This window comes from Acomys minous, assembly GCF_964271855.1.
Source record: "Acomys minous genome assembly, chromosome: 16".
In the NCBI taxonomy this organism is placed as follows: domain Eukaryota; kingdom Metazoa; phylum Chordata; class Mammalia; order Rodentia; family Muridae; genus Acomys; species Acomys minous.
Genome location: NC_140498.1, coordinates 56,635,479 through 56,659,770, shown reverse-complemented (window position 1 = coordinate 56,659,770; position 24,292 = coordinate 56,635,479). Strand labels below are relative to the sequence as shown.

Sequence of the window (24,292 nt, the reverse complement as noted above, 5' to 3'; positions counted from 1 at the left end):
CCATAAGCCAAAAGCAGACCTAAGTGGATAATAAAAAGCTGCAGCCACTAACTCGACTTGCTCTTTTTAATTTGCCCTGCTTAGTTCGCCACTTCCAATGAGAATAAAGGCACCTTCAGCCAACACGCAATGGCCGTGTGCTGGGGGAGGTGAGCGGAGCCGCCTTCAGGAACACGAGGAAAGCATGCGGACTAGCTAATGAAATGAGGTCTTGAACTAAGGAAGAAGCACTAAGCCGGGCGTGGTGGCGCACGCCTTTAATCCCAGCACTCGGGAGGCAGAGGCAGATGCATCGTTGTGAGTTCGAGGCCAGCCTAGTCTACAAAGTGAGTCTGAGAGAGTCAAGGCTACGCAGAGAAACCCTGTCTCGAAAAACCAAAAAGGGGTGGGGGTGGGGGGGTAGATTGACCTCTATTTTGAGTAACTGGGCCTACGCTAAGGGAAAACGGTATCTTTGCTGTCCCATTTGTGGTGTTTCTAAAAGTAGACTATTTAATTTCGCTACAGGTTTGTGACCTATTTTCTCAAGCGCTACAAGTAATAAGGTCTTCAATGGCTATATACTCAGTATCCACATAGTCACATACTTTCTTTAGTGTCTACCTGAAATTGCCTCTCAGCTTACACATTTTATCAGGAAAAACAAATATATTTTACCAGAAATTCACAGCAGCAATGTAAAAGTCATAAAAAGAAAGCAGAAACTCCTGCTGTTCGCAGGAGGCCATTTTCTATCTACACAGCAAGGAATATGGCACGTGCACAATGGGAAATAATGATCATTTCATTCTGAGGCCAAACACTGCCCGTGGGCCGAGGAGAGAGGATCAGGGCGTCAGCAGCCAGCCAAACACGGGGCGGGCGGGCGGGCATCCTCTCTGAGGCAGCAATGGCTGAACTGGTGAAGTAGGGCTCAGTGGGCTGCTGCCTGCAAATAAAGCCTTATGATAGGCAGGCAGCACTGACACACTGGCCACGTGTGCTAGCAATCAGCCACAGTCCCGAGACTGAATAATAGAGTTTTTTTTACCAGAATACATTTTATTCTTGAATTTTAATGTCTACTTCAGGAAAGTCACAAAATAAAAGGAAGCAACGCTGCCGTGCCTGGGAGCTGTCTTGCCTATTTTAGAGAACCAGCCCACACTGCCAAGTAGAAATGGCACAGGAAGGCATCTGCTTCTGCATGGAAATGTTATTAAAAGAAAATCAATTTCTTCCTCTTCCATTAAATACATGTTGAATAAATATTTAAAGAATATTATTATTAGCTCCCATCCCAGAGCACAGGATCAACTGCAATGTCACTCCTGTGTCACTAAGAAGCAAACAGAGCTGTGTCTACTGTGTCACACTGCACAAGTCCCTCAGGAAAAGGCTCCTCGAGGGGGGAGTCCAAAGGAGCAGCTGAGAGGAAAGGTGAGGCGGGGCGCGCTGCTGCTGAATCTGCCGCACACTTCTGACAGCCTGCAGACAGAACACAAGAAAACAAAAACCCGAGCTCTTGAAACGGCCATGAGCTATGCAAATCTACCACAGAACGAAGACGTAACAGGAAAAATAACTTACCCAAGTTCATGCATTCTCACAGTCAATTTGTGAACATCTTGAAAAAAGTGAACTTGAAAGCACCCAAAGCCAAAGAACACACACAATAAACAATTCAAAACAAAAAGCCTCATGTCACTTTGGTTCATCAAAAGGCCACCTAACCCCCGGGTTGCAGTACTGCTTTCTCAGCCTCTAGCCCTCTAGTCACACGTGGTGGCTTCAGGTGGGTGGACGAGGCGGGTCTCTGCAGTGAAGGGACTGGACTTCCTTCCTTATCTTGGGGGCCATCTGCAGCTGAGTAACCTGCTCATGTGGACCTGGATGACCTGAGCGTCCTCCGGCAGCTCCCACGTTCTGTGTGGACCATCACAAGCATCATTTCCTACACACAGACGACTCCAGTCCTTACGGCAGACACTTGGGTGTCTCCAATTCATTCTCAGTATGCTGTGCTGGGAACCCCGCCAGCTGTTTTGGATTTTTCCTCTGCTGTCAGCAGGGCTGACTTGGAATAAATGATACGTAGATGAAATATGAATGAAAGCGTCTGAACTGTGGGGCCTTCTGTAAACACGACAACAGTGTCTGTACCAGCAAAGACTTTCTGTGTTATTACTGGGCTACTTTGTCCCTTTTTTCTCTCTCAATGCTGTTTGGCCTTGATGATGCTGTCTAGGCTAGGAAGATAACCATAGCCTGCGAGGTAGTTATCCTGGGCAGCAACCATTCTCACAGAAGCCGTCTATTGAGACTAGAGCTGCAAAGCTCTTGTGATGGGCCGAGTTTTAAGTTATTGTCTAAAATATCAACAAATATGTCACACAACAAACAACACACACTGACCTCTGGAACCTCAGGGCTGCGCCTGTAAGCATGGTTAGAAGACTCAGACTCTGCTGCTGTAAAGGGGAATCATCTCTCCCGTCTTCCAACACGTCTGCATGCTGTGACTCCGAACACCAAAGCCCTGCCACTGCTGGGAGGCTGGCTTGTCGGTGATTTCTTAAAATTATCTGTACCCCAAGCCTTACAGCAGAGCACAGTTACAGACACTTTTGAAAAAGTCACATCACCAGAAGATCAGTATGCGAATCAAGTTAGTTACAGGGAACAGTTAGGTCCAAATGCACGTGGACTTGTGTGCACAAATGTGCGAGTCTGTACGTGTTCAATACTTCCGGCAAGCCCAAACCAGATCACGCTTTTCTGGTTAAACAGCAACCAGACGCGGCAAAGAGATTTCTCTGCCTGTCGGAGCCACAGTGAGAGCTGATGCCGGGCCCATGACCAGCCCCTAGGCTGTGAGAGCTAGCTGGGGTAACCTCATCGCTCTACCTTGTACTGACTCAGCTGCCAGCGCAGCAAGTTAACGTGGTTCATTCAGAAAGTGTCTTAGGCCCTCATTTCAGGCCCCTCATCGTGCACGCCATGTGCAAACGCACTGCCCGGAAGCTGCACTACGTCACCGCTTAGCTGGGACAAGGAAGAAAAGTAAAGAAAACTACCCAAGTGAGCACTCGCCATCAAGACATCTAAATTTAAACCGAGGGGAAAGGGTGCTCTCACACACATCCTTTCCGTCAGGAAGAGAAAGTTAATATCTGTAAAGCCTTCAAACCACAGCAACCCAGAGCACTTCACATCAATTATTTAAGCACAAGCTAGTCTCTTACAGAGCACAGGAAGAGGAGGGCTAGGTCACCTGACCAGAGTAGAAACACTGTTTGCTTCCTTCCTTTTCCTGCCAATAAAAAAGGAAGCGAGAAGCGTAATGAGCTCTGAAATGAAGCCGGTCAGTCGTTCTAAGCCTAGTTCTCTGACCAAGAGCTATTTCTAAACAATGATGCTCTTTTTGTACCTGTTAATGCTACCATACTTTAAAAGTGTTTACTTCATACGACATGTATGCAACAAATGTGTTTGTGGTCAACACTGACAGCCAGTAAGTAATAGTTTGCACACTAAGCAAGATAAAACCCAAGGACTCAGAAAGGCCTCTCCCTTTCTCAGTATCTACAAAACAAAAGCCACGTAGAACCATTTTCAAATGTTCGGTTTGTCAAAGTCTTCATTTCAAATTGCTAAAAGAAAGAGAAATACTAACTATATAAGCTTTGAATCTGAACTCTTTTGTTTGTTTGTTTGTTTTTCCGAGACAGGGTATCTCTGTGTAGTCTTGGCTGTCCTGGACTTGCTTTGTAGACCAGGCTGGCCTCGAACTCACAATGATCTGCCTGCCTCAGCCTCCTGAGTGTTGGGATTAAAGGTGTGCGCCACCATGCCTGGCTTGTATCTGAACTCTTGATAATAGTAATACTGATGATGTTTAAGGCATGATAAAGGGATTTTGGATGTTTAAAAATAACTATAATAGGGGCTGGAGAGATGGTCCAGTGGTGAAAAGCACTGTCTGCTCTTCCAAAGGACCCGGGTTCAATTCCTAGCACCCACATGGTAGCTTACAACGATCTGTTGTAGGATCCAGTTCCAGGAATTCTGACACCTTCATACCAATGCACAGAATAAAATACCAAGTTATTTAAAAATAGCTATAATATAGTTACATAAACATTATTTTGTTAGTTTCCCTTTAAAGTACATTTTTCAAAACTATTCTTCCATCAAAAAGGCCACCTTTTTTTGTAAAGAAAGAAAGGCTAGTAAAGAACCATACTGGCAAATTAGAAATAGTCCAGAAAGACTCAAAGGATGTGCCCTTTCACTCAGACTTAAATATCAACTGTCATTAATGTCCAGAAATGGACAGCAAGATCTGAGGCCTGTCGCTGGGACAACTCAAGGACAGCAAGCACTTTGCCATCCCCACTCCAAACCTCCTCTATAGGGAACTTCAAGTCAGTCTCTTAAGAGCCCTGGAAGGGTCAGTGCACAGGGTTGGGTGAAGCCTGCCCAGGCCCCTACCTAGCTCACAGCACTAGCACAGGCTGTTCCCGTGCTTTGGGGAGCTTTTCTAAAGAAGTTCCTGTTGACACTGGTGTGTGCGCGACCTAAAGTGAGGTATACCAGGATGCACAGTAGAGGCGAGAGGCCCTCAGCCAGTAGCCCCGAAGTTCCACACTCCTTGCAACCCACGAGTTGTTCATTCATGGTTCCTATTATTTGAAATTGTGCTCAACATTCCAAAATGTGTATTAACTTTTTTCATGTGAACTACTTTCCACTCTATTCTTGGTCCGTCATCCTAAAGCCTTTATATGAACAGCATTAAAACCAACAGAGTAGCTTAGCCCTTGACTTGTGGCGTGCGCTGGCCTTGTAGCTGCCATGCTTCTGTTAGATGAGCGCAGCCTCTGCTGCCCCGCCCTCCTTCTTCCAGCTTCACTGAGCCCTGCGGCGCAGCCTTCACCCCTCAGTCCTCCTCAGCACCACCCAGGCCTGTATATAAAGAGTGCAGTGCGCCTTTCCTGGGTCCTAAGAGGCTCTGCGAGCAATACCTGGGCTGAAACCCTGATTTCATGAGGTAGCAGCAATTTGCCTAAAAACCCCCTTTTGGCTTCCTTACCTGTAAAGCAGGGTAATACCTACCTCAGAGAACTATAGAAAACGTTTATTAAGTTAACATGTGCAAAGCATTTAGATAGTGTACCTGCTCACTGAACTGCATGTAATTGCTGAAAGTAACACGAGGCAAGAAGACTTAGAAAAGACGATCTGTAATGAGATGCCATGAAATATTTGCCATTTCCCTCACCTGTTAACAACACATGGTATTTGACTGCACCAGCCTCAACGCAGACAGAGTCTCTTACTCCACTAAGTTGACCACAGAGAACAAAAGAACTCCTAACCTTTAGGTCAGAGGACGCACAGCGGCTCGGTGGTTAAGAGCACTGGCAGCTCTTGCACAGGCCCCAGTTCATCTCCCAGCAACCATGTGGTAGCTCACTATGACCTGTTATTTCAGTTCTAGGGCACCGATGCCTTCTTCCGGTCTCCATGGCACCTGCACTAAGGTGTCCATACCCCAACAGGGATGCACACACCCTAACATGGATGCACGCACATGCACATAATTAAAAATATTTAAAACTAAAATCTTTAAAAATAATTACTAAGGTAAAATTATAAAATGTTTGAAATCAATGACACAGCCATACCAGATGCTGTACAATCTCCAAAAATAAAAATAACTAAAAAAAAATTATAATTAAAAAATAAAAGAGTAAACAGCCATACATGGTAGTTCATCCTTGTAATCCCAGCAGCTGGGAGGCAAGAGGTCAGTCACCCCAAGTTTGAGGCCAGCCTGAGCTACACACCAAGTTCCAGGGCACCCAGGGTTACATAGTGAGATCCTGCCTAAACACACACACACACACACACACACACACACACACACACACACACACAATGGTAGAGATATGTATTAAAAAGAAGCCTGCTTTGTCTTTTTTAAAAACTCAAGAGAACTAAAGGTTTTTATATCACAAATGAATGTACACTTACAAAAAGATATAATACTAAATTGCATCTTTAAGACTCTCCTAAACCTCAAAATGAATCATTAGCCATGTACATACACACACACACACACACACACACACACACACACACACACACAGTCTAAGTGGTAGAGGGAAAGCATTAACAGCATTCCAATCTAAGAAACAGTATTTTACAAACAGTATTCTCTAAAATGTTGTTTTATAATAATTCTATTGTTTTTCTAAAATTAGTTACAAAATTAGAATAAGACAGTACAACAATTAGTTTAGAAATTCAATTGCACACAGATAAGGACAGACTATAGCTAAAATCGGGGAACATGGTGCAAGGCTTTGGGAATTAGCTAGTCAGTGTCCTGAGAATACACAAAGGGACTGTCACAGACCTTACTGTGCGGGCTGAATGGAACTTCGCCCTGGGCCAAGCAGCACACATGCAATAATAATACTATATAACCATGACTACCTTCCCCTCTAAAGCCTTACCAGTATTGTGTGCACACTGTATGCGTGAACACACATGTGCACTCTCACAAGTGTGTGCAAGTCAGGACAACTGAGCCAGCTCTCTCCTTCCGGTGAGTTCCAAAGACTGAACTCAGTGGTCAGGAGTGCACAGGCATGCATTTCTACACAGTGGGCAGCAGCAGCGGCCCCTTGAAGCTTGTTTTTCATAATATTAAATAATGTTAATATATTTACTGTATGATCATTCTTGTGTAAATAATTTTTATGACTTCATAAGAAATTTTATATAATTTATAACGTTAACTTTAAGACAAGGGGTCAAATGAAAAGTTTTGTTTCCAGCTATAGCTAATGATACGGCACCTCCCAAAGGCTCTGAGCTCCCATACAGAGTGGAGGTGATGGCACTGTTCCCATCCACAATACCCAAGGTGCCAATCAGGAACACCTGCCTCCCTCTGTGCCTGTGCTGTCACTGCTATAGTCCTGGTGACCATATTTATCAAAGTTATCCAGTTTCCAGTTGAGAAGCAAGAAAGAGCTCTTGCTATTTCAGAATAAATGCCTCTCCTGTGCCTGCTGTCCAACCTAAGATGGCTACTTAAACTATTCAGAAAACCCCAATGCCTCTCTTGTGACTCTAAAAAATTAGAGAAGTGTTTCATTTAGAAATGACTTATATTTGCGAATTTAAAACAACAAAAACACTAAAAGCTTGCATCTGTACTCTGCATTATACAGAACCTTCAATGGACCCAGAGTAAAGATTTAGGACAACAGTTTCCCCCTTTTTGTTTCCCTGCGTGATGAAGAGCCACTTGCCCTCTTCCTGTGCCATGGCTCCTCAGAGGGCAAGACCAATGTTCAGTAAACACATCATTTCCTGGGTGTGTAGACTTTAACAGGAAACAACATTTCACTTGCTCAGGAGGAAATGGCTCAGCCACACACACAGGAGGGCGTGCGTTTGGAGCCTCCACAGCTGTGTAAAAGCTGTGCACAGCAGCATGAATCTGTAACTCCATTACTGGGGGGGAACAGATGGGCCGCTCCCTAGAGCTCATTGGCTAACCAGTGCAGCCAACGGATGAGCTTCAAGGTCAGTGAAAGGCCCAGTTTTCAAAGCTAACATAGAGACTGAGGAAGTCTCCACATGTGCATGCATGCACACCTATAAACACACACACACACACACACACACACACACACACTTTTAAAGTCACAGAGGTTCATTCACTTCATTGACACAGTTATTGTGTATTGCTACCCTGTCCAACCAAGTAGCCACCAGTGACAGGTACCTATTTCTACTTTAGTTCAGTCCTCTGTCACACTAGAAATCAACAGTCTCAGATGACTAGTGGCTAGCTCACCTCACAGAGCTACAGGACTCGTCAACATTTTTGAGTCCTTGCTGTGCTAGGTACTGGGCTAGCTTTTTAGCTGCTAAATCCCTCTGTTGGAACCCGCTACTTTCCTTGAGCTATAAAAACCTTGTCTTCCTCACATCCAATGCTGACTTCTGGAACCCTGCCTTAGGGAGGCAGCCGTGTACACAAATAAAAAGCTTGCTCTAATTAAGTGCTTGAGATGGCTTGGGTTGGTGGTCTTTCCTCCTGAATCTTTGGGATCAACAGTACTGTGCCAGGTTCTGTGCTACGCACAGGCAGGGACACAAAAAGAGAAGTCATCTCCATCCTCAAAGAGTGAACGCTTTGAGCAAGGCAGGCATGGTGGTGCACACCTTTAATCCTAGCATTCAGGAGACAGAGACAGGAGGATCTCTGTGAGTTAGAGGCCAGCCTGGTCTACATAATGAGTCCACAACAGCCAGGGCTACACAGAGAAACCCTGTCTCAGAAAAGAAAAGAAAAGAAAAGAAAAAAGAAAACCAAAGAAAAGAAAGGAAAGGCCGGGTGTGGTGGTGCACGCCTTTAATCCCAGCACTCGGGAGGCAGAGGCAAGCAGATCACAGTGAGTTCGAGGCCAGCCTGGTCTACAAAGTGAGTCCGGGACAGCCAAGGCTACACAGAGACACCCTGTTTCGAAAAACCAAAAAAAATAAAAAAAAATAAAAAATAAAAAATGAAAGGAAAGAAAAAGGAAAAAAAAAGAGAGAAAGAGTGGACACTTTGTTGGGAGGGAAACAGCAATATTTCCAGCTGCTAGAATTTACAAGAGCAACTGCTTCTGTGTGCCTACTCGGAATTCTAGAGCAGTGAGGGACATTCCCACCCGGTATCAACTCCTGAACCTCCTCCTCTGAGCTTCATGCAGCCTTGCTCAGCAAGTGATGCTGTGGCTGTTGCCGACATCTCCCTGAACCATCGACATCTGGACAGAGGTTAGTTCTTTATAGGGACGGGAAAACCCATCCTGCCACGCTGGCGTTTTTCTTGTCTGGCTAAGGAGAAGCTCTGATGGACTGTCTCTGTTGTTGCTCACAGCCTGTGGTGTACTAAGTGAGGGGCTGCATATGATGCCTGGTCACACTACACACAGCACAGAGGAACTAACACTGCACAGCAAAGGAGAGGCGTTTTAGGCAGAAAGGGAAGGCTGGACCACAGCGAGGAAAAGGGGAGGATTTGTGGGCACGCAGGGCAACTGCAGGCCACGGACAGGACTGTAACCCAAACTGCCCAAGCCCGAACGCTTCCCTGGCTGGGAGCCTGCTTCCATTAGCCTGTGAATGAAGCCTTCTGAGAGAGGCTTTCAAAAAGCAAACCTGGAGGAAGGGTGCAAGCACAGTAACAGAAAGAAGGCTCAGAGGGCTGAAGGCGGTGAGGACAACGAAGGGAACTGACTTAAGAGACTTGTAGGAAGAAATGAGATCACCTTAAATTAGTAGTAAACAGCCAAAGCACAGCAAAACTTAAAAGGCACAGTGGTGTCTCCTCTGAGGGACCGCTGACATCACATGTTGGCTTTCCACTGAATCCCGCCTACAACACGCTCTGAGCATCCCGTCCCTGACCCTCTAGCTCTCTGAGAACGGAGAGAGGAGGCAGCAGCAAGGGCATGGGAAGATGCCATCCTCTTTGGGCAGTCGCCAACGACTAGGAAAGGTGCCAGCGAGAGTGTAATCCATCTCCCTGGCCTACAAAGATGAACCCTGGGATTCTGTACTACCACAGGAGGCAGGGATTGAGGGGCTGGGTGAAAGGGACTCTCAGAGTAGCAAGGCTGACACCCAATCGACCTTTGCAAGGCATGTGCTGAATCACTCACGGCAGCTGAGAGCTGGGAAAGCCCCTTTAAAGAGGCCAGGAACAGGCTGAAACAGGCTCTCTTCTAGCTAGCCCCACTATACCCTAATCCAGACCTTACCAAGACGAGACGTCTTGGTAAACACATCAAGCTTCAATGCAGACCTTAACAGGGCCACACAGCAGAAGGGAGGCTATCAGAATGAGGTGACAGGGCCACACGCCGTATCTCAGCCACAGACGAGCTTGGAGAGGTAGACTGCCACTGCCACGCACAGCTTCTGACTTCTCATCACAACCCAAGAGAAAACAATCAGATAATGGAAAACAAGACAAAAAGCATTTCCCAGCCACAAGTGATGCGCCCAAGAAAACACAAGCACATCGGGAGAGACACCGTACACGTGCTTTAGAGTGTCAGAGATAAAGCTCAGGAGTTGGGTATTGGAAAGAGAAGGTCAATGAGCTAGACGACAGGTTGGCAGAAACTATCCAAACCGACACAGAGGGGTGGAAAACAAATAAGGCCAAACAATGAGACTATGACGTGACCCAAGTCATACATATCTCAAGTCTACAAGGGGAAGACGACAATGAAACACACGCACACTTACTAGAGGCATGCCTGCAAAAATCCAGCACCCAGGGATGGGGCAGCACGCATTTAAGCCTAGCTAATGCAACAGAAAAAGACTGTCTCAGAACAAAATGACAGCACACACTAGGAAAGTTTCCAAGTGACAAAAGGTGGCAAGCCAAAGGCTAACTCAAGGAAGGCATCTACAAACTGCAAAATAACTACCAGAAACAGCTCTACACGAATCAAACAAAAGCCAAATAATAATCTCACAGGCAACCGAATGCAGCACTAGCCACACAGGGAGGAGGGCAGGAAGGCTGACTGAGGCAGCTGAGGCCACACGCACTGGCAACTACCTCAAGGACACTCGAGCTACAGAGCCTACAGTTGAAGTTTGCAGGGACACAGACTTCATTACCAGGATACTTGATCACTAAAAGCAACACTGAGAGCAGTTCTTTACGGGAAAGGAAAATCCCCCAGACGCAAACGCAGTAGTAATATAGAAAAACAACAACAACAGAACAGCGAAGATCCCAGAGTACCACTGCTGGAGTAGTTTAAGTACTGACTTTCTAAATGGCTATTACCACTGTTTCTGTTATTTCAACAACAATGATGTCTTTGGATTTAAATTCAAGCAAAGGGGGCTGGAGAGATGACTCAGAGCACTGACTGCTCTTCCAGAGGTCCTGAGTTCAATTCTCAGCAACCACATGGTGGCTCACAGCCATCTATAATGAGATCTGGTGCCCTCTTGTCATGGGCAGTCACACATGCAGGCAGAACATTATATACATAATAAATAAGTAAATCTTTAAAATTAAAATAAAACAAAGCAAAGAGTTAAAGAGGAGTGGGTGGGACTAGCACGGAGTAAAGGCCTTGAGTTCTCCTGGGCGGGAAGATAGTAAGTAAGCCAGGCAAGCCAGGCCCAAGCAAGGCAGAGAGCACGGGCACCTCTGGTGTGAGCAGTGAAGACAGGAAGAGGACTGAGCACAAGCACACTAAGGAGTATGTAGAGTAAGTACTTCACGGTGCCAAAAGGACGCAGGAAACAGGAAGGACTGATGGTGGCAGTGGACAAGTGCCCCAGAGGATGCAACAGGCTCCAACAGCAGAGCCCAGGGGATGACCCTCAGACCATTTCAAGGCAGAAGAGAGCCAAAGAGGCAGAGGATGAAAGGGAAATGATGGCAAAGGCTGTAAGTAGGTAGCTCCAATAGGAGGACAGGTCACCCACGGGTCATTCTATAAGGCAGCCGCATGTGGGGCAGGACCTGAGAGAACCGAATGACCACGCCGTCAGCACAAACCTGGAAACTGTAATGCACTCTTCCAATTGTGTGCGCGCGCACACATGCGCGCACGCGCGCGCACACACACACACACACACACACACACACACACACACACACAGAGCATGAACCCCTGTCATAAAAGCAAAGCAAGTCAATAGTAGATTGAGCATGACTCATCAGAGTGACTTAGTTGATATGGATGGTACATCACGCCCAGGTGTCCAAAGCTGTAAAGCAGGTTGGTCTCAATGACAAGCCATCTGTGAAGTCACAGGACAAACAGCCCCAGGTAAGAGCGGCAGGAAACATGGCATCAATAACAAAACCCAGGTAGTTGGTCCCTGATGCTTAATGCTGTGTGACACATCTGTAGGTAACCCACAGGTCAACAGGAACACTGCAGGGAAATCTCAAAGCATTCTCAATCAGTTTTTAAAATGTAAAATGTTATGAATTAAATGGTAATACAAAAAACAGACTAAGCTGTGTGACCTAGCTAAATTTGTGTTTAGATGGAGATTTCCCACACAAGCGGCTGCATGTTCTAAAATGGGACGGCCGACAATGAATGAATGACTTAAGAATAGCAAGTTAAGTTCTGTTAAAGTAGAAAGGAAAAGATAAAATAGAAGCTGGCAGAAAATGAACTTGAAATTGGCTTCCTGAAATCACTGAGATAAGGAGACACAAGCTACCCAGAAGCAGATGGGCTTTAAAAGCAGAGGTCATCAAAATGACCAGAACACTGAAAAAATTCTGGGCGAGGTGGCATTGAGGTGACCTGTCAGAGCCCTGATAAAGCAAAGCCCTTCACAGTAAGGGTACAGAGTCCTGCAGGTGCTCAGGAAACAGCAGGGGGCCCCAGATGACTGCTAGTGTGTCCCCCAGAACACTTACGGATGAAATGAAAGCGACACCACCAACTCTTCCCTAAACTCACACACTTCCCACATCACCTTATGAGGCTAATGTAACCTTGACACCTAGACCTGCCAAAGATCTGTACAAGTAATTAAAATCACTAACCAAGCCTTTCGACGAACGAAACCGCAAGCGGCGGCCTTAGCGGGAGGACAGAAGCACACGGCCCGGGCACACTCAGCACTTCCCATGTGCACCGATACACGCGTACAGGGACACAGCAGGCGTCGACAACACCATGTCAATCTCAGGTCCCCGAACAAGCTGCAAAGCTGCATAACCTGGTGTCACGGCAGTTCATCGACCAACAGGGACGGGAAGGCCTGGGAAGGCGTCTGAGGGCGGCAGTGGTGGCTCAGCCGTGTCTGGTGCTGGGCAGCGGGCTCAGAAGGCCGTCACCAGACCAGCAGACCCAACCCCATCGGCTCAGTGCTCCTGGCTGTGAGACTTCATGTTTCTCATTCTCTCTGAACTTAAGGTGAAAGCAGGTAGCACAGCTCTACTGATCATCTCCCTGCCGGGTGTGAGAGGCGCAGAGGCGGCCAACAGAAGACCAAAGCTGCACTACAACTCAAAATGACAAGGATCTCCTTCTCCCAAAGGGATTCCTACTTTCGCACACTGTCTCCCCAGCCTCCTTCACGTCGTCTGCCACCTGAGCAGGCTGTGGAAACCTGGCTACTAACCTACCCCACTTCGTGCACGGACATTCAACCCTGAAGTCTCCACTGGTATTGAATTTGTCAGGCACAGACAAGCCCAGGTCCTGTGACCTTTCCAGAGACTCTGGAGTTCCTTAAGCAGGGTCCTAGCTACAAGAGGGAAGCCTAAATTCTTTCACTGTGCATGTGATCTTTCCCAGGCGGGCATGCACAATTTCTCCACAAGCAGTCTGTATCCGTGCGCAGGGTCTCGGTAAATAACATGCTACCACGAGAAATGGCAAGAATCCACCTGGTAAACAGCAAGTGCCAAGCAAGCGCAAGCTCTCTACAGACTCACAAGAAAGTGAGAGCTGCAGCTGCACCTTTCACCTCACTCACCTAGCCCTACGTTACCAAGAACGTCTCCTGCAGTCTCAGCTTCTGGGGAAGCTGAGGGGGACATCTCTGGAGTCAGGAGGTTGAGGCTCAACAAGATAGGGAGACTATTGGCTCTAACATCAATAACCCCATTTATCTCTAAAATACAGCCAAGAGCCAGCCAGTAAACTGGCTAACGTACAAAGCACCAGGCAACCGTGAGCTGGCGACGACGTCATAGGGCACTGGACTTTGGTGAAGACAGACTCGTAGACAGCCTGCTCAGACACCATCTGCTCTTCCCTACTGTGAATTACCCCATGGAAAGCTTGATTTTTATCTCCCCTGCAAATTACATTCAGTAACCACAAACAGAGAAGAGCAGGCAGGCACACCAACACCAGAAAAACTATGCACCATACACCAGCTGAACACCTAGGAAGTGTGGCCACTCAGCGCACTGGCATCCGCACCACGCCATTGCACGCAGACATGCAACACATGTACATCTATCCATCCATCCACCCATCCATCCATCCCACCACACAGACGCAACAAAGCGAAAGAGCAAAATGCCTGGTTTACTCTACCTATGAACTGAATACCAATCTGTTTTAATCTGGCAGTCACTGAAAATACTAGCATCACTATGTGTGCTGTTTCTGCACACACCTCTCTGGTTCTTGAAACCTTGGTTTTTCCCGTGGAGGAAGGAAAGCTTATTTTGACTGATTTTTTTCCTCTGTTACTGTCACTTCATTTATTGTTGTTGTTGTTGTTGGGTGTTTTGGTTTTGGTTTTTTTTTTTTAGACAACCTCTCATAGAGAGGCTGTGTTCAAGCCTATGGTGGACACCTGCCGCAGTCTCCCTTTGCATGGGATTGTTGGAGTTGTTTTAAGAGCTGTCCTTGGCAACCCTAGCTCACAGACAGGCAGACCCCGGCAGGATACACCACCTACACCCACTCCATTACCAACTGTGTCTATACTAGAAGCCATCCACCTAAGGAAACTTAATACAATTTAACTTTTCTTCTTGTATCCTTTTTGCAAACCACTTTTGCCTTTTGCTTCTGATGAGTCAAATTTCGCTGGAACTCTTTGCCCAGAAGCCCTTTCAACAGAGAGGCAATATTTAAGCACACTCTTGGGAGCAGCAGGTACACTGGGGATTTCAAATCTTCGAGTAAACCTAGACCCATCCTCTCAGTACTAGGTCAGCAGCATTAATGCGTCAATCACTCAGCCTCTGGGCATCTGTGCTTCCCAGTGCTGCTGCCCGCATCTGGGGCTCTGACACCTCTCTCAGCAAGTGCCCATCAGTGATCTAGATGGCAGGTGGTGGGGGGAGGGGGAGCTCACCCACACCACGGGCCAACGTGTTACATAGGTAGCAAGCTGTGGTATCTTTATTCTCAGCCTCTGACTGACTTGCCTCGTTTCATTTTATAAACCAGTGATGCAGAAAGGATGGAAAGCTCGGGCCTCACATTTATACACATAAGTTTGCCATTACACTCACGCAGGAAACTCGGGACAGAACAGGCATCATTCAAATGTTGGCCTTCAGCTAGGTAGGCTTGTGGCCCACACTGTAATCACAGCACTCAGACTGAGGCAGGAGGATGACTAGTGTGAAGCCAGCCCAGGCAACACAGCCGATCACACAGCTGTTTTGAAACACAGCCTTCGTGAACTGGGAAAAGTCACCAATTCAAAACAACACAGGGTGTCCGCCTGCCCAGGTTGTAATGAATTGAAGTTACTTCAATTTCTTCTTCCAAGAGAAAGGAGAAGAAATCGGAGCGCATATGCATTCTGTGTTACGAAGGCTAGTGGAGCCAGCGCCACGCATCAGAACGGCGAGGAGAGCCAAGCTTCGGCATTTAACAGCATGTTTCCCAGACTCAAAGCAGACAGCACAAACCTGCCATCTACTTTACTCTTCTCTAAGGAGCAGGCACAGTACACCACTCCCCAGGCCAACACAGCTCTCAGCGGTTGTACAACACAGCTTAGAAAGCATGGACGACGTACAAACCCAGGACACCGTCCCAGGCCTCCCCAAGAGGATCGCTGAGAAAGGGGACTCAGAAAGGGAAGTGCACCTGGGCCTCGGACAGACTAAACCCACTCCAGCTCAAACAGCGGACAGCAGGACAGCCAAGCAAAGCCACCCAGACGGAACTGCTCCAGAGGGAGATGTGGCTTGCTGCGCAATGGTCCAGTCACACAGACGGGCTAGCAGTACATAATCTCCCAGCTTCGACCGGAAAGAGCAGTGTGTGTGGCAGGAGAGAGATAAGGTGCTGCAGGAAAGGAAGGAATCTGGAGTTTTATCTCAGGACACTTCACCTACACACACACACACACACACACACACACACACACACACACACACACACGACCTTGTTCTGGCATGGCTCCTCACACAGCATTTTCTGTAATTTAGGAAGCTGATCAAGGTTCACACTGAAAGGAAATTTAGTTATTTCCTGCCCACTAGAGGGCTCCAAAAATATTTCTTTCATGAATGGAAGAAACAAGCCAAGCATTACAATTAAAGTGCTCTGTTTCGCTCATGAAGCATACTGACAAAACCAATGGCTATCGTACCTCTTGTCAAACCAGACTACAAACTGTTGATCAACCTAACAGCAGAGTCCCAGCGGCTTTAGGTGACAGCATTCGTCCACACAGCTTCTTCCGCAGACAAGTCTCTTTTCCTTTCTGTTTTGAGACAGGGCCTCGCTGGCCTAAGCCTCACTATGCAGGCCAGGCTGTCCTCGAACTCACAGGATCCGCCTGCCTTTGCCTCCAGAGAACTGGACTAAAGGTGTGCGCCACCACGACCGCTCTCAGGTGGTTTGCAGTTAGGTTTGTTTTTTGTTTTTTTGAAGTAATAGGTGTCATAAAGCCATAAAGTACAATTCTAGTCCAAAGTCCTAAGTGGTCTCCTGAAGGAAGAAACACTTTTATTAACACAGCACACGCGCCGAGACCTTTCCCAATGCAGAGTGAGGTCATCAATTGCCTTCACCTGTCCCCCTCCCAGTCCTCGCTCACAATATGCACGGGTCACTACACAAACACAGACAACGGCTACTGCCTAAGGAACTCCACAGTCAACTCAGTTTTTTAAAAGTTAAGGGAAATTAGCCATTTAAATGTGATGTACTATAATGAAATTCTGCTCCATTACCTTCAATCTCCCCTCGCCCCCCCCCACAGGTGGCTACACAGAGGTACTAGAAAGTGTACTTCCAACTCAATCACTTTTTTTTTGTTGTTTTTTTGGGTTTTTTAAAAGATTTATTTATTATGCATACAGTATGCATCAGATCACATTATAGATGGTTGTGAGCCACCGTGTGGCTGCTGGGAATTGAACTCAGGACCTCTGGAAGAGCAGTCAGTGCTCCTAACCGCTGAGCCATCTCTCCAGGCCCCTCAATCACTGTTAAGAAAGAAGCAGCACCCCCTGTCAACATGGCTGCACGGGGAGTGTGTGCTCACTGCTGAATAGTGGTAAGAAGGCTCCCTGCAAATTACTTCACAGAAGGTGCAACAAATGCATTTATCACAGAGGTACCTTGTCCTTCCAAATTTGGATTATAAAAAATTTACAGAGCCGGGCGTGGTGGTGCACACCTTTAATCCCAGCACTCGGGAGGCAGAGGCAGGTGGATCACAGTGAGTTCGAGGCCAGCCTGGTCTACAAAGTGAGTCCAGGACAGTCAAGGCTACACAGAGAGACCCTGTCTCAAAAAAACAAAAAAAAAATTTACAGTAAAACAAAAATATACCTAATGTTTAAAAGTAAAATTTAAACATGAATTCCACTTAAAAACTAAAACTAGTGCTCAAAATATGGGTTGCAAAATGAGTCACAACCATAGCCATAGGAGTAAGAAGACTTCACCCAACTGTCCACTGATTTAGCAATTATCATCCGTCTGGAAGGGATTCCTGTGAATGAAACAGGGCAAGGGTTCTAACATCAGAGGCATCCGAGGCCCCGCCCCCCACCGCCCCCACCACCCTGGGCAGGAGGTTCCTAGCCGACAGCTCCATTAAGGTGTGAAGGAGAGGAGCTGTCAGCACTTGGTGCTCACATTACAGCACCTAACAGAGGCGATTCTGGCCTCGCCGCTTCAGAGGTCTGGGACAGCTCACATCCTAATCAATTCAAACTCGGGCTGCCAGGAAATGTCACTCGGTGGGAATGAAGAGATGGCTCTGAAATTCAAAAGGTGGTAAACTGTCCTCATTTAAGTCACCAAGGGAGACCTCAAATTGTCAGGTTTGGGTGTGAGGAGCTGAACTATGAAGCATTAAATCAACAACTTCTAGCCAGTACTTCGTTATATATATGAGGAGTCTACGCACTTATCCAACAAAGACACTTCTGAAGGAAAACTAAAATTTCAGTAACAGAAAAGTGGAGATGTAAGGGTCTTCGCCAACAGTCGCCTCCTCCAGCAGCGCGCTGGCGGCTGCACAGCCCACCTGTGCCGAGCATCCTCGGGCGCGCTGTGTTCATTACATAACACGACTTTGCCCTTGCGTATCACCTTTAATCAGGGATCTCAAAGCACCACTGAGTCATCGGGGCCTCAGCATAGTCTCAGGCAGGCAAGTAGTTACAGTTTGTAATTGCAGCTATTAATAAAACCTCGCCCCCACTTCAGTCCCCCAATCCCAGCACAGTTTACAGCAGGCAGAGATGGCATGTCCCAAATCACCCCAATGTGCGCCTGATGCCGGACATCCCACTCTGTCTTTACCCCTGGCCCTCAGGAAAGTAGTGGCACTGCTTTAATGGCACACACCTACTTCATGACAACTTCCTGACAGAATAGATGGCACTCGGGTGGGTGTAACCTGCTCCGTGCTGACGACGCAAAATGGAGGCTCATCTCTGCCGGAGGCTCGGAGCCCACAGATCACTCATCCCCGCCATCCCCACCAGGGGGGAAAAGCATTTGCAGTTCTGTGTTGAGCCGCTCCAGGCAACTTGGAGAATGGCGTAAGGGGAGCCGTGGCGGCCACTCAGGCAGGCGAGAGGCCGCTCCTGCTCCCGCTCTGCACAGCAAGAAGGAAGAGCTACTGAAAGACCGAGCCGGAGTTTAAAGACTCCGGAAGCCAAGGCAGCGCAGAGCGGTGTGGCCGCCCAGGAGACAGACCCAGGGGTTCCTTTGCATTTGAATAGAGTATTAAGTGGAAAAAAACAAACAAAATGTCTTTAAACCAAGGTCAAAATACACAATTTAGGGTCATATTTCTTTTAAGAGATGTAAAAAGAGGCAGCCCCTCCATAGAAATATTTGACACTTTAAAAATGTAATCATTAGCTAAGTTCAATTTTGTTTTGCACTATAATGCGCATACATCCAAACGTCAACTTGACATAAGTGGGCATGATTACATTAACTCCGATTCTTTCATAAACAGGATTATTCATCTTCCTGTTAATGGCATTATGTCTGCCCTCGGGTGTGCAAAGTGTCACTTCACACTCGCACAAAGCCAGCCCTCAGCACAGTAAGGCTATACAGTGGCTGTCAGTCAGCCAGCACACTCACAGCCCTAACCTTTAGAAGCAGAAGCCTCAGTGGACAAGAGCACTTTTTGTTTCCAGTTCTCTACGCCCAGTGATCCAGACTAAAAAAGCGTGTTTCACTGGCTTAAACAAGCAAACAAACAAGAACCTAAAAAATGCAACCCTGCTTAATACTTGTTACCAAGAAACCTTGGATTATCAATCTTAAAAAAAAAAAAAAAAAAAAAAGGACTCCTATGTGATCAGCCTAGAACTGAAAAACATCTAAATAGCTCCGGTTGTCACTACTGTTCAGGCAGACGTTTCGAAGGGCTCGCAGCAAGACTTTTTCCAAAGAGGAGCGCCTGTGTCCCCGAACAGTATCAGGTGTGCCTGAGCGATCTTGTCTGTCACTGCGCTAGATCGCCTCTTCCTGCCCTAGGAATCCAGCCCGGCGCCCGTCCCCGGCTCTGCCCACACAGCCCCTGACGTTTTTCCCGAGGCGTTTAAACCCAAGCCTTTAGAGCCTTCTAGCAATCGGAAGGAATTTCCTCCTCTTCAGGCTGCATTTCCCTGCCTCCGGCGACTTAGAAAACACAAGCGAACCACTGACTCCAGGTTGCTTAAAATAAAGAAGCGGCAGCAGCAAAACCATTCAAAAACACCAGTGTTTCTTTAAAAAAAAAAAAAAAAAAAAAAAGAGCCAACTTCTCCAAAGCCAAGTGGGGTGGCTTTTCCAGCAGCGCCCCCCTTTCCGCTCCGCCCCCCCCCCCCGGCCCCAGAAACCTTAGCCCCGACGCCGGCGTCGATTTCGGACTAAATCAGATTGGAAGCCACAAAGCAATCCGAACGTCGGAACTTATCGTACACTTACCATATCCGCCGGGACATGACTGGACATCTTGCCTTTTGAGAGTGGGCCAGAGGTTTACGCAGAAAACAAAACAAAAACAAGAGCAGAAGTGCTGGAGCTTCGGAAAAGCAAAAGAAAACCCTTCACAGTTCTGATCGGTTCGTGCTGAGCTTTTCCAAAAAACGAAAGAACAACAACAAAACAAAAAAGTAGAAGTTACGTGGAAGCCCAGGAGGCTCTAGGGCGAGAGGAGCGAGGGCAGCCGATCGTCAGCAGCAGCAGCAGCAGCAGCAGCAGCGCCAGGACCCGCCGCGCCAGGTGGACAGAGCCGAGTGACACACGGACATGGAGCGGGGTGGGAGGGGGTTAAATGCGCCGTCCTCCTTCCCGGGCCCAGGCGGTGATTCACACGCGCTCGCGACTCAGGTCCTCCTTAAAGCCCCGGCGACCCAGTGGACAGATAACTATGTGGCTACACATCGAGCGCGGGGCTGAGGGCGGCCGGGGCCGCCGGGAGGCTCAGCGCGCGCCGCGGGGCCGCACAGCCGGGCCGCGCGCAGCCGCGCTCAAGGGCATCGACCTCGCCGGCCGCCGAGCCGAGCCGAGCCGAGCCGGGCGGGGCCGAACCGAGCCGAACCGGGCCGAGTCGAGCGCAGCTTCGGGGGGCTCAGGCCGCGGGCGCCTGGGCGCAGCCGCGCGGGTCGGGCCGCATCGCGTCCAGGCTCGGCCGCCTCCGCCTAGCTGCCTTCCGCGGCGGCGTCTTCCGGAGCGGGGAGGGGGGTGCTCCCCGTCAGAGCCCTGACTCTCCGCCTCCTCCGCTTCTCAATCCCACACGCCCCGGCCGCCTCCTGTCATCGCCTCAGCCCAACATGGCGGCAGCGGCGGAGGCGGCAGCGGCTGCCGGAGCCCAAGAGCCGACTAGGGAATAGCGCCCCCCCTCCCTCGCCCCGCTCGGTCCGACGTCACAACGGGACATCATGGGAAATGTAGTTCGAGCCGGTGAGGGGAAGGGGCCGGCGGGGCGCCCTAGCCTGTCTGGATGCCGCGCCCCCGCATAGCAACAGTTGCTAGGAAAGGGTAGCTCCCTGTCTCGCCGCAGCTTAGCCTCTCTGCCCAAGACTTAGGCCCTACCTGTGTCCACAAAGGCTGTGATCCTGCGGGTTGCAGGAGGAAAACGCCTTGCACGGAGAAATCTCCCCGCGCACTAGGTAGACACAGTTAAAATAGGGCACACGGTGATCTCAATTATTGCAAGTTCTCCGCACCCTGCCATCTCAAACCATTTTACTGAGTGAGTTCATCTTTAGGTCTCCTCAACATGACAGTTTGAAGAGCAGAAGCAGTCATTGATTTCCAATAAGGCCACGGAAGTTCAACAGAAACAAGGCTGTCATGAGGCAGAGGCAGTGTTCGAACACGTGTTTCCTGAAGACCCAGGGCCATTAAGCGACAATCTACTTAATCGAAATGATCCCAAACTGTATTTAGGAACAATAGTGCTGTCATGCCAAGTGGGTCGTAGAGGCTGACGTGGACACACCCACTTTCCAGCCCTGCCCCTGTTGGACGCAGCCATAGGATTCTGATGTTACAGGTTTAAAAATATATATATATATGTATGTATGTATGTATATGCCTACCACGGATATAGGCTCAGAATACAGAAACCACAGGTGTGAGGTGATCCTTATTCATACCGCAGGCCTTCTGGCAGGGCGGTCTCCACACCATGTGGCTTCTCCCACCTACAGCCCTGTGACCTCACCTGTCAGACTGTCTACCTATGGTCCAGGGCTAAAGGTCTGGGTACTATTGAGGATGAGTTCACGAGTGCCACACGAACCGTGTTGTAAACAGCAGCACGTCTTCTGACATGAACACGTGAACTGTGGCTATTCATTCCTTTTCTGGGCACACGAATGCTCCAAGCAAGCAATCTGCAGCGGCCGGGCTGCTGAGAGTTCAGAAGTGAGCTATGCTGTCCCTATGCCCTGGGAGCTCCCCACAACCACCTCCCCAGTCAGGTTTTTCCTCACTGGATGGGAACTCACAGGACACTTAACAGGACCTACCTGTCTCCTGAGTGGCCTGGCTGAAGAAATTCCATGCACTCCTCGGGGCCTATACCGCAGACTCGACTCCCTATGAATGTAAAGATGAAGCAGAGGCCGAGCCTCACCCCAGCCAGGCTTCCTTAGCTCAGCATCTGTGGGGTCCATGATTTTCCACAGCCTCTGTGTGTTAATGTGGTTTCTCTTTCTCTGTGTTTAATAAACATAGGACCCTTCCCCACCATCAATCCTCCTGAAAATCTTCCATCCATCAGCAGATTCTGAAGGGATACTGGGTTACCACTTAGAGACACCCATCATGATAACAACCCAGGCCACACCTACTCCCCCACCCCCACACCCCCACCTCTACTCCTACCTCTCCATTTCCCTGTCCATGACTCTGCTAGACCTAAGCGCTCCTGAAAGGTAAGAAGCAGAAGTTGAAGCCGGGCGTGGTGGCGCACGCCTTTAATCCCAGCACTCGGGAGGCAGAGGCAGGCGGATTGCTGTGAGTTCGAAGCCAGCCTGGTCTACAAAGGGATTCCAGGACAGTCAAGGCTACGCAGAGAAACCCTGTCTCGGAAAAAAAAAAAAGAAGAAGAAGAAGAAGCAGAAGCTGGCAGAAGGAAGCAAAGCTGCCCACCAGCCCCTTTGCCAGGGATGTAATGACCCCTACTTGGAACCCAAGACCTCCTCAGGATGCACATCTTTCACAGGCGTCCGCACTGGGCCTGACTGCGTTTCCGGTCACTGCAACAAGACAGGCTGGCATATTATTTATCAGCAAAACTCATCGGGACCCATTTCTGACACAGTTCAGGCTTGAAGGAGCATCATGAAAACGCAGGGATTTCTCCACTGTGTGGTCTTTACCGTTGACTTTCGGGCTCTGGAGAGTGAGGCCAGGGGCTGCTGAGAGGAGGCTGCAGGCCCAAGACAGGGAAGGGTAATATCTAGGGGAGCCTTGGATCTGTTGTCAGCAGCAGCCGGGAGGATGACACAGCATTTTTGATATGGGAAAAAAAAAGTCTTATGCATCTCTTCTGGGGAGCTTCATCTGAAAACCTCTAGGGACCCTTCTAAGAATCGGTGAGGACACTGTAGGCCTGTCATCATCATCATCATCATCATCATCATTCCTACAAGTTCAAATTCAAAGGATGAAAGGGGTCTCTGGGGGTGGGCCAGGTGATGTGGGCATGGCGAGGAAGTCAATGTTTAGAAAATGAGGTTGTGGCAGTGGTCACAGCTAGGGATGCTGAGAGAAGCCTGTGAGCGCAGCACTTAGAGGCTGAGGCAAGGGATTGCCAGAAGTCTGAGGCCAGCCAGACCCAGCTGCAGGGCAACAGGGTCCCCAAACAAGATGCCGCCTCAAACAAAACAAAGCAAAAGTCTGCAAAACTGTGAACATTCCAGAAACTACTGAGTTGTAGACTTCAGAAGTTCTTTTTAAAGCTTTTAAGGTGGGTGTGTGTGTGTGTGTGTGTGTGTGTGTGTGTGTGTGTGTGCACGCACGTGCGTGTGCATGCGGCTACCCTTGAGGGCCATTCAAGGCCATCAGATCGTCTGGATATGGAGTCCCAGGCAGCTTGGGGCCACCCTGTGCGGGTCCTGGGAGCTGAGTCTGGCTTCTCCGTAAGGGCAGCCAGTATTCATAACCACTGAGACCTCTCTCTCTAGCCCCAGTTGTTGTTTTGTTTTTCTTTTTGTTTGTGTTTTTTGTTGAGACAGGGCTTCTCTGTGTGGCCTTGCCTGTCCTGGAATTCACTCTCCAGACCAGGTTATCCTCGAACTCAAAGATCTCCCTGCCTCTCTCTGACTCTGGTGTGCTGGGATTAAAGACGTGGGCCGCCACCACTTGGTTGAAGTTTTTTCTCTTTGTTTTGTTTTTTGTTTTTTTAATAGCAGCAAAATACACATAGATAAAACTTAGCTTCGTCGCCATTTTAGTTGTACAGTGCTGTGGCATTAAGCACAAGCATTTTGGAAGACCCATCCTGACCATGGCTCAACTCATCACTGTAGCTTCCCCTCCCCCACTGCCTACTTTTCTGTTGAGACAATTGTTTTTAGCTCTCTTCAGAGCCTGCTGTGAGGGACAAGCGCTTGTCTTTTTGTCAATGACCTGTTTCCTTTGACATGAGTATCTTCAGGGTCCATATCTGTGTGGTAGCCTGTGAAATGTTTTCCTTCCCTTTTAAGGGTAAGTATTGGTCCACTGTGTGCGTGTCTGTTGTACAGACCCTCTCACAACTGAGAACGGGCTGGATTTCACAATATATAAATCATTATCTCAAGAAAAGTTTCCAAAAGCGCCCCCCGCGG

General features: G+C 48.4%; 1 protein-coding gene across 1 annotated transcript in view; it reads right to left on the bottom strand.

Moving 5' to 3' along the window:
* UBL3 (ubiquitin like 3) overlaps positions 1-20,679 on the bottom strand; it is a 46,885-nt gene extending 26,206 nt beyond the window's left edge. The window contains exon 1 of the mRNA XM_084761003.1: positions 19,935-20,679. Within this exon, the coding sequence (XP_084617129.1) occupies positions 19,935-19,961 (27 nt within the window). The 5' untranslated portion in view covers positions 19,962-20,679. The remainder of the gene's footprint in view (positions 1-19,934) is intronic.
* Positions 20,680-24,292: the final 3,613 nt, after the last annotated feature.